The following is a 12,370-nucleotide window of genomic DNA, read 5'->3' as shown; positions in this document are numbered from 1 at the left end:
TGCAGGACGTCCGCTATAGAAAAACATGTCGATGCTGAATTATATTTAATATTGAAATTTCAATAATTTTCTTTAAAAAATTTAATGTTTCATTTAATCAAAAAAATAATTATCATTTTCATAAATTTATCTATTAAAATTATAAAATCTATATAAATATAGAGCAAAGATTACTTTTTTTAAATATTGCAATTTGATACAAGATTTAAAAATAACATAGAAGACTAACAATCTAAGAATTAAATAATGTTCACAATCAATAATCTTTGTTAACAAAATACTTCGTCATTTACATTCAACTCAAATTATAATTAGAAATACCATACTATCATTTTTAATCTTCTTTTCAGTCTGTAATATTTATCTTTATTTCTAATTTTTGTATATCTTTTATACCTTTTTCATATTAGAAGAATTATTATATTTTATATATAAGTAAAAAATTACAAGCACAATAAATAATTGTAAATTTAACATTAATACGTACGAATATATAAACCATTTTTTAGATCACTATAATTCAATATCTAATTAATTAATTAACTATAAAATTAAATATTATACTAATAAATATTTATTATTTTATAAACATGTATGTGTGTGTGAGCGCACGAGCATGTGTGTGTATGTGTATGTTCGAAATTTTTTTCTAATTTAATAATAAATTAGTTCAAAAATTTGAATTTGAATGTTATTTTTTTCGAATTAAAATTATTATGAATTAAAAAAATGTTGTATAAAAATCTATTTTATTTCTAGACTTTTTTAAGTGATATATAAATCCTTCAAATAATTTTCAAATGACAATAATATGAAAAACATTATTTGAAGATTCAATACAATTTAAGATGCTCAACTAATTTTAATAAATTGATATTAAAAATGCCAAACAAATAATTTATTGTATTCGTTAAATGTTAATAAATTGTATGTAGAAATAAGGGAGAATATCAATTATTCTTATGCTAATAAGTATATGTGGATTATTATAAAGATATATTTACTTATATTAGAATTGGTTAATAATGCTTGTAACAATAGAATCGATACGATTTGATAATTTAATAACATTATTATGCTGAATTATTTGAGAAATATTAATTTTTATAAAAATATATCAATACCATTAATACATAATTTACTTGAATAATGTATATTTCATTATTTAGAGTTTTAACTAACCTTTACTTAATTGGATTTGATAACATCTGATTAATTTTAATGTTTTTTTCAGTAATTTAACTTTCTCTTAATTAAAAGTGATGATATTTTGTTGATAATATTGATTTTTTTTGACATGGGATAAAATATAGTAGAATTAACTAAATAAGAACAAACATATTTATAAAAATTACATTCAATCGGTTACTCAAGGAATAAAAATAAATTTCTTTGATAATGCATTCAAACATTTTCAATTTGAGTAAGTTAAATAAAAGTATAAATATTACACACATATTGTATCTCTTTATACAGACTAATTAGTGTAGTATAAAAATATTTTATTCAATGCCATCGATTATTAAGTTAATTATAATAATTAATTATTTTATTGATTCACATCAAATTTACGAAAAATGATAATTATTTTTTAGGTTCATATAATTTTTATATTGCACGATGCTAATATAGTCGAAGCAAATTTATTTTAATTTATAGCATTATAATTTTCAAAATATTTTCATAATTTTTTACTAACATCTTTAAAATTAAAAATCATGTTTATTAAATAAAAGATTATCTTTTTTAGTTAACGTTTATAAATTAGTCAAAATAATTATTTATATCGCACAGTACAATATTAAAAATAGATTTTATGTTAAATTTTAATTTGTCATATATTTTTAATTATATCGAGAATACTTTAAAGTACAAGTTGGTTATTTTTTCATATTGATAGATATGAAGATAAAAAAAGTCACTTTAGAAATTTTGAATATTTCCTGTATTAAATCAATAAATCCGATTCACTTTTCAATAAAATTTTGAGCTTACCTCGATCTAACAAAATTAACTTTCTTTTTTATTGCTGAAAAAAACTATGATTATTCAATTGACTATCAATGACATTTTTCAAAGGCTCGTAATAACTAATTTAGTAACGATTAACAAATGTGTGGGATAATTGGCTAATAAATTACTACTGATTACAGAAATAAATATTTTTCTAATATCCCGTGCAATGAAAAGCTTCGGTGCACTGACATACTGACATGCGATTGTAGAAAGGTAACAGAGGAAGCCGGAAGAAGTAAATTCACAAAGTTATTAAATATTCGACCTCGCAGTCGAATCACAAAAAGCTTTCGCTAGGCGGTTTAGTCGAAGTAACATCGATTATATCGTTATCCTGCTGATCAATCCTTGTGGCATTAGCGGCTGTAGCAGCTGCTGCGCTAACGGCTGCCGCCGTAGCTGCAGACGTGGTTGTGATCGTCTCGTTGGTCGATCTTACTATGTAGTTGTTAATCGGATCGCCATACTGACTTTGATAGAACTCTTCGCGCATCATGTGTTGCAGGTTACCACAGCGGAAGTAAAGGATTTCTCGGAAGGGTTTGCGGAAGTCACGATTAAGCGTGGCATAGATTATTGGATTGAGGAGGCTATTGCAATAACCCAGCCAGAGGAAAATGCTTGAGAGAAAGGCAGGTATGGCATCGGGGTCACTGAGAAAGATCCTAATGAGAGCGAGAACAAAGAAAGGGAGCCAGCATATAGTGAAAGCGCTCATGATGATGCCCAGGGTTGTGCTCGCTTTGCGTTCTTTAGCCAGCTGGAGACGAAGACGCTTCTGCTTGTGGGGCGAGTTTACCTCGCTGCTGGTGCTGTTGGCATGCTTGCGTTGACGGCTACTAACTGGTCGACAAGATCCATGAGATAGAACTGGGGGTGACATCGTTGAAGTTGATACTAAAATTGGCAGCTTTTCCGCGCAGGGCTGTAGCATTGGGCATTGGGACTCGTTGCTTTTTCGTGGTCCCCCCGCGAAGCATTTTACCGCGTGTCCGCTGCACTGTAATTACAATATACTATCTTTTATTTTTTATTCTTATGTAAAAGAAAAATGAAGACTTCGCATTGACAAAACATTGATAATATTTTAATAATAATATATTATCTGTATTTTATATTGAATGCACGCATGAAACTTTTATATTTGATTAAATATAATACTATATAGTATAGTATAGTATAGTATAGTATAGTATAGTATAGTATAGTATAGTATATATAGTATGGTACTATATAATATAGTAATTATAAAACAATAAATAAATAAACAAAGGAAAACAAAAATATAATGTGTTAATAGAAACAAAAATTATATTCCTATATTATATATATGTGTATGTACGCACACACGCAATATATATTTCAATATATGATAATCATAAATTTTCAACACATTTTTATAGTTTTTTGTACGAAACTGATTAATTGAGAATCTTTATAACAAGATACATTTTATAGATAGGAGTGTGTTAGCTCCTATATCAAAGTATTCATTATTTATCCCAAGCTATATTTTATTATAACGTGTACATAAAAATATATAAACATGTCAGAAGGGCATAATTAAATTGAAATATAGTTTTAATTAAATATTATTTAATAACGAAAACGATGAAGGACACTTTGACAAAGATATATAATTTTCTTTAGCTGAGGATAGAAAATGTTTTATTAATGTTTATTTTTAATACGAATATACTTTTTTAAATTTCAATTATTCATATATTATAATTGTGGAATTAATCAAGATAGGTATATTACCTTACAAATTTAAATGCATATATACATATATACATATGTGCATGCGTGCATTTATGTGAATGTATTTCTGTGCACGCGCGCCTGTGCGACTGTGTGACAAACATTTCAATAATATATATCGCGCTTCGAGTCATATTTTTTATCCTAATTGTCGCTTTGCCTACTTTATTTGATCTGTTTATATGGTAGCATATGCCAATAAGTTAGGTCCATTATTTATTTCAATTTTACTTGAAAAATTCTGCTAGTAATATCTAAATACTAGGTAGATTTTCTTTTAATATTTAAATGGCACAAAGTAGAATAAATCTAAAAAGATCAATCACATTTAAATCAGCATTCTTTAATAGGCTATACATGATAATATACGAGTTACTTTGTTTCGTGTTAATATCTATTCACTCTATTATAAACAATGGGAGATTAGTACGCTTTGGCTTTGTCGCAGTAGTAAAATGTAAGTTGAGAAAGTTTTATTGCGATAGCTTCCCATAAATATGATCGTCAGTTATTATTGGCATAATCATAATGACTTTTTAAATAAAAAAAAAAAAAAAAAAAAAAAAATTAAATTATGATTTAAATAACTCGTGACTTCTTGCAATATTATGTGAAAATTCATCAGGATCTAGTGAGATTTATATTTTAGTTTTATTTTTTTTTATCCAACTACGGTGTAGATATGAATAAGACATGAATTACAGTAATTGATAAGGATGATATTATTGCCTTAGATAAAAGGACTACTGAAATGAAAATTGGTTGATTAAATTGAAATGCAATAATTTGTATTAAACCGAACAGTCATAGATACCAGTACCAAGCGGACACAATGTATTCTATTTTAACCTCCACTCTTGATGAAATTTAGATGAGGAAACATTGTCATATAAATAATCTCTCTGAGTAAATTTTGATTATTGAAATTGTTTCAATTGATAGCACTAAAAGCTGAATGATCTCGTACAGCTTTGATCAGGTATAAATCATAATCTATACATTTAGTTCAATTTCTTTTTTTTCAAACAAAACTGAAGTTTTTTTTTAATGAGAGACATATTCTGAAAAATTTTTAAACCCTTGTTAATGTTTTTCTGAAATCTGAAGTAAAGTAACTATTTGTATGTTAAAGTGATGTTGGAGATAGTTTTTTGCATGAGAGTTCATTTGCGATTGTTACAGATTCGGTTGCTTATATCATATCCTTACCGAAGTTGATGTTGCGTTCCTGTCCTGTGTGTTGAACATCATTCATTTTTTTTTTTTTCATTGAGGGTATACTTTAGATAAGCAATCAACGTTTTATGCTCGGTACACATTGGTGCAAAATCTATCAAATCTTATTGATTCGATATGATGGGATGGGTTTGACTTTTAATTAATTTTCGAATCTGTGGAAAGATTTATGTAGAATAAGTCGCGTGAGTGTATGGACCGTATTAATGCCTCGTATTGAGATAAAAGATACTTCATATGATAAGGACATGTTGCAATCTTTTCAAAGATAAAATTGTTTACAAAGAAACAGATTTGTTTTTCTGTTTATTTCATACTTTTAAAATAATATATTTCACGCTATATAATAAAAAAGCGTTAAATTTTCTGTTTACCATACCTTCTTAGATCGTGTATTATTATTATTATCATTATTATTATTAATTTTTGTTCGTGCACCAGTTTTAATTCTAAATGCTAATTTAAATATAATACAGTTCTATAAAAATAATCAAAACATAATGTTATCATTTCGACACTTAATAATAGTAGTAGTAATCATAATAATCATTATTACTATAACAACATCAATAACAATAACAGTAATAACAACAAAACTCATAAATAAATGCGTTAATTAATCAGTAATGTTATTTCAACGATAATAAATTTATGTCGTAATCTTTGATATATCATTTGTATAAGTCTGTAATCTTTTTTATTGGCTAGTATGAATGGTACATGCCTATTTATATAGTAAAAATTTCAAATTTAGATTCATACAATTAAATTTAATTGAAAAATGTTTCTATTTTACATAGCTTGTATATGACGAGCTTTATCTGCTATAAAAGCATATAAATAGAGAAAAAAATTGATTTCTAAATGACCAGTAATAATTTACTTTAATATATTAAAGAAAAAATCATAAAGATCAATATTATTACATTTTACAACATAATAAGAAAGAAATCAAAGAAGTATTCCTAAAATACTGTAAAATTTGTTGCAAGTGTGTATAAATTAAAAAAAAGTAATAAGCGAATAAGAGAGAGACGTGTCTAATCCCAGTGTTTTACAGACCCTAGCATTTCAGCTATCTGTTTTATTGATCAGTTTGGAGAGACTTTACGCGATTGTGTATATCACCTTTTATCAGTTGGAATGTTTACTTCTCTTTCTATTTCTCATCTCATCTGTTTCAATGTTAGTTGGCTACGCGTTCAAGAGCTTTTGAAAAAGTTTCACGCTCTCTTGTGTCATGCCGACATCTTATACAAGACTGAAATTACATTGCGCGCTCCGATCAGTTCTCCCCCGTTTTCTCTAATCACTGAATCCCTTTTATTTTACGAACTTCGTATTTTTTCTAGCAAATATTTACAACGAAGCCCAGTATAAAAATTCGTGAAGTAAATATGATTTCTATTTTAAGTTTTGTTATTTTTCATTGCAACATTGAGTTTTGTACTGATAGTTTGGCTGTTTGAAATTTGTTATATCGTTTAACAATTAAAATGATATCAATCATACTTTATATTTTTCCATTATATATGAGACATTTTTAATAATAGAATTTAATATATAATATATTATTTATTATATTATTATACAAATTATAATCAGATTTTATAGCTATGATTTTTTATAATAAATATCTTTATTTTTTATTAACATAGTTATTTTAATTAATAAGAAATTATACAACCAGAAAATTATAATGATAGATTGAGAATTTAAGAAATATTATTTTCTGTTATATATCATAGCCATTACTTTGTAGAATTTTCTGCAGCTTAAAATTTTTATATTAAATTATATAAGTGAATAATATGACAAAGGAAACTTTTATAAACGTATAAAATTAGTTGTTGAAAAATTTCTTGTTAGAAAATAAATATATCAAAATCGATTGTGTAAAAATATAAAAATTTAAATTTCAAAACAAAAATTTAGTAATTTTAATTAGAACCCATAAATACTTTGTCAAATAAAAGAAACATTATTGTATTAATATATTCATTATATAAAGATGGCAATATATATTATAAATTATACTTTACAAAATGTTTCAAGTTATAAAAAATATTTATATATACATACGCGTAAAATTTATTTATAAAACTATAAAAAATAAATCACAAAAACTTTAGATTTTATATAAATAAAATCTTATATAAATAAAAATTATGAACATATACTGTAGACATATTTTTCGCATTGGGGATAAGTACTGATGTTTAAAGTAATTAATTTTATAACAAATAAAAATTAGTAATAATAAATATAAACGCAAGTAAAATATAAAATGTTGAACATCATTATGTATATGCCGCAAACTTTGCTAATGAAATATCTTCTTCCTTTGCATTTTCTTTGTTCGAGCACGACCAGTTAAGTACAAAATTCCAATAAGAAAAACTATTATAAATGTATTATATATTTTACTTCGTAAAATTTTAAAGATCAAATTGTAATTATGTGTAACTTGCTTTAGGAAATTTTTCATACAATTTCAATTTTTCAATTTTATAATATGATATTTAAAATAAATTAACAAAGTATAATGTTGATAAGTATTAGATACTCATTGAGTATTAAATTAAATAAGTTGTTTTTGTTGATATTTGTTTTTATTTGAATAACACAATACTTGTTTTTATTTGAAACATGCTATCATAATTTTATATCATAGTTGTTTTGTATATAAGTTAGCTCATGAGTATTATCAAATTAGATTTATATTCTACATTATATGTTTATTAAAGAAAGTTTTTACTTTGTAAGTTGAGTAAAAGAGAGGGCGGCAAATAAAATTAAAATTAAATACAATTATATGTAAGAATATTAAATACTATGTTTTGGAAAATATTTAGTGTATATATATATTAGCTACTTAGAAAATTATTATAATAAACTGATTAAAGCCTGCAAATATGTTTTTTAAAGCTTGCAAACGATAATAATATTATAAATATAAACTTAAAAATAATAATGATGGATAATTATTATAAATATGATTTTAATACATTATAGATAATTGTTATATTATATTAATCAAAATCTATTAATCATAAATTTATAAGAGATAATTAATATCATAAATGAAATATTTTAATCGATCGGTCTATGCGTAGAGAATTGTTTAATAAAAATAAACTTTAATCTTTTAATATTATAATATTATGGTTTAAATAAAAAGAAAATAATTTCAGTATTATTCATATTAATATTCTTATAATATATTTGTTAGATATTTTATGAATATATTTAATTATATATTTTGTCATAGAAACTTTTTCTTTTCACAAATGAAAATATTGCAACATAAAATATTTTCCAGTTTCAAGTTTATATTTGTCTAGTGGTAAAATAAGAATAAACAATAATTGAAATCATAATACTATTGAAGGTGCTCTAAAATAATAAAATATGATAACAACATGTACGTATGCCTATGTGCATATGTACTTACATGCATGTGTGATGTAGAGAAAATTGTTCCAAATATTTCTATTTATGCTGACTTTCTATAATTATTTTTTTCTGTATATTATTTCTTATGTTTTCATTATATATTTATTTTATATATTATTGCAGCTCATGAAAATTAAATTTTTATATACAATATAAGTATCTACTCACTGCAAAATACTTACGCAAATACATTTAAGTATAAGATTATCGGCACGTGTTGTGTCTTACATTTCTTTAGGGTTAACTGATCAATACGATAAAATGTAGATTTCATAACATATTAATATTAATTGAATAGGGCTTATATATTTTATTAGATATAAATTAAATTTTTTTCTTTTTATTCCGATTCTGTCTTTTTAATTCTCTCTTTTTTCAATATGGTAGATTTTGTTAGTTTATTAAAAAATATTATATTATATTATATTAAGTTTTATAATAAATTGATATGTTTGTATATGCATAAATATTCTATTTGATTTTAATACAATGAAACCCGTTTTTATATTAAATTTTTTCATTAAAATAAACAAAAATGCATGGTATGCAATTAAACTATAGAAGCTGTCGATTTTTCAAAGGTTCTCAAATCTTATTTTATTGAAAGTCAATAAAAATAATACTATTATATTTATACCCTAATATAATAATTTTAGCGTTCTAAGTTTAAATAATGAGTTCAAAAAGTTTAAATATTTAAATTTGAAATAAAATTGAATACAAATTGACACAGAAGTGTCTCAAATGTTTATATTATAAAATATGTGAAGGTAAAGTTAAAAAGTTTGTAAATAAATTTCTTATCCATTATAAAATCATAATTTTATTCAGATAGAAAATATTAGAATTTCTATTTGAAAGGGTAATACACATTTTTTATTTTATCAGAGAACGCTTAATATAATTCATTTTATATAATTTATTCTTCTAATCTATGATACTAAGGGATTGTTATTTTTCATAATATATTATTCAATTTTTCATTTTTAAATATGGATAAAATTTTTAAATATGTATTGTAATAGGTACGGAATATAGTTTAATAAAAGATAATGAAAATATATGCAAAACATATACGTTAAAAAAAATTTGTTATACCGTAAATTAACAATTTTCTAGTACTTTAAACATTTATATCAAATAATAATATCAAACTTGTATTGTAAATACATTTTTTGTTATAACTATATTATTATATGATGAATATATTGAACATTTATTTTATACAATTCTGTTAATAAATATAGAATATAGATTTATATTTAATTGAAAATTTAGAACTTGATTATTATTTTAAGAGCATTTTTGCTGAAGAAAACATGAATTTTTACAATTTAAAAAAAATAAATAAATTAAACTCGCTTCTTAATATATCAAAACATAAATAAAAATCCAAGTTCAGAAAAAAACATTTAGAGACAATTTTTTATGTAACATATGTTGCTCTATGGCAATAAAAGGGCTACGAATGGTGTTAGTCAATCAAAAATAGTAGACGTAATTTTATACACTTTTACTTAATTGGTTATTAAAATGATTGCATTATATTTGGATTTGAAGGATTACTTGAGATGTTCTAATTTAAAAGGATGAAAATCTTTTTCGAGTATTAGAAAATTAAATTATATGGATACTATTATAGAGGGACATTGAAATGCTCAATACACACATAATATAAAATACAAAAATTGCAATTAGCTTAACAAGTAAAACATATACAAATTATTAATAGACAAATAACAGATTTAAGAATATATTATAAGGCTAATTAAATTACTATACACATTCATCAAATTTGATTGCGTGTATACACGGTCTAGATTATCCATTTAGCTTAATTATTAATAGGATACTACCCTTTCTTGTGTAAGTATTAATGAATCGATATCCCTTTAATTAGTAATGGCATAAAGGGATTTAAAACAAACTAATTAATTAATGTAATATGATTATAAACTTATTATAATCATTTAATAAATAATAAAGCAGCTTATATATTTTTTCTTATATATATTTTCATGTTAACTGGTAAAGAAATGAAAGATAAGAAAATTTTTTAACATATATTCAGTTGATATAATTAATTTGATTTTATCAGAGGACTTGAAAACACATAAATATTTTAATGGTTATGGTACATGTAACAAATTTTTTTCTTTATAATTTATTTTAAAGTTTGAAAAGATAAACAATGAATTAATAGGAAAGAAATAAGTATTTAAAATATATAATATAATTTTTAAAAAATTTTACATTTTATTATTTAAAATATGAGAACAATTTAAAAATGTAAACTAAGTAAAATATGATAGATTATGTTATAGATTATATATATATATATATATATATATAATATTATATTATATATAATTATAGAATTTTTTATTATAAATTCAATAGAAATATATTTATATTAGAAATAGTATAGAATGTTTCTTATTGATAGTTGAAATTTACCAGAAAAGAGATTGATCAAAAAAATATTTAATTCCGTAAAATAGTACCAACATAGTAATAATTTATTAGTATAATTTATTAGAGAGACAATTTTTAATAAGAGATGTACGTGAATATATACGCCAATGTACTTGCGTTTCTGAATACTCACACAAACCGCATCATACTGATACGTATATAAATATTACTTATGGAGATAAATATAAAGGAGATATAAATATTAAAATAATTAAATCGTATATTATATACATTATAAAGTTTTAATGATATAAAAATAAAATAAATATATTTAACATGGAAGCAGAAAATGGGCGTGACAAGATTATAACATTAAGTCATTTATGACAATTAGTACAAAAGAAAGTTAATTTTACGAAGTAAGTAACAAATATTGGTAAATAATGTAAGGCATTAAAGAAAGAAGCGTAAAATAGCAAGAAAAATACAAGTAACAGCCTATCAGAAAAGATAAAAAGGTGAGAATTAGTGAACTATATCTACGTAAAACTTCGTAAAATTAATAATTTTTTATTCATAGAGTTTCTAAAAGAAAATCTAAAATATTCATTAAATTTTATGTATAAAACCGGCATATCCTTGAAATTCATAGAATTTTTAAAACAGTACAAAAAAGACTCTACAAATTATATTTGTTTATAGAAGGCACAAAATTATTATTTTTTTAAAAATAATTTAGTATTTTATAATAAATATTCAATAGAATTGAATAAAATTGAAGTTTTTTTCATTATACAATGTAGCTTATTTATATTTTGAATTAATATAAATATATTTTAGAAATATAACTATTAAATAACGTTTACTTTATACAAATTTGATAGAAAAACTGGATATGTTTATTTATAAATATATATATATATATATATATATATATATGTAAATATCATATTTATTAGAATATATAGTAGAATACAAATGAAAATATGTATATAAATTTAGTTAAACAAATTTTAAAGTAATTTAATTTAATGTGATACATACGTATAATTTGATATATTCATAATATTTTTATTGTTGTTTGTTATTGCATTGTTCCAGATTCCTTTTAATTGTAGATTTTGATTGTAAATTTTGTAACAATTTAAATATTTTTATCTTTTGAAACAATCATTATTGAATTTCTTTCAATTATAGAATAAATTTTAATGTAACCAAAATTTTAAATAATTGTATTACATTTTTTTTATTTAAATAATTTTATTTTATTTTATTTCGATGAAATATTGTTCCCATTTGATTAAAATAATATGATCAAATACAATAATTAAAAAACCTGTTGCATAAATGTAAAACACATGTAATAAACTTTGCAAAACACAATTTATAAAACTGACAAATGAATATATACTGGTAGAATAGTGTTTAGAAATTATTATGTGATATGAATGTAGGCGAATATGCATCATACAGTATTCAAGTTAAT

General features: G+C 22.8%; 1 protein-coding gene across 1 annotated transcript in view; it reads right to left on the bottom strand.

Annotated features, from left to right (window-relative positions):
* Nucleotides 1–2,086: 2,086 nt before the first annotated feature.
* The window catches only part of 5-HT2B (5-hydroxytryptamine receptor 2B), an 82,793-nt gene continuing 72,509 nt past the window's right edge, over nucleotides 2,087–12,370 (bottom strand). Inside the window, exon 5 of the mRNA XM_011500872.1 lies at nucleotides 2,087–3,016. Within this exon, the coding sequence (XP_011499174.1) occupies nucleotides 2,294–3,016 (723 nt within the window). The 3' untranslated portion in view covers nucleotides 2,087–2,293. The remainder of the gene's footprint in view (nucleotides 3,017–12,370) is intronic.

This window comes from Ceratosolen solmsi, unplaced genomic scaffold (assembly GCF_000503995.2).
Source record: "Ceratosolen solmsi marchali unplaced genomic scaffold, CerSol_1.0 scaffold27, whole genome shotgun sequence".
Classification (NCBI taxonomy): Eukaryota; Metazoa; Arthropoda; class Insecta; order Hymenoptera; family Agaonidae; genus Ceratosolen; species Ceratosolen solmsi.
Note: the sequence above shows the minus strand (reverse complement) of the source record. Positions and strands in the feature narration are given on the sequence as shown.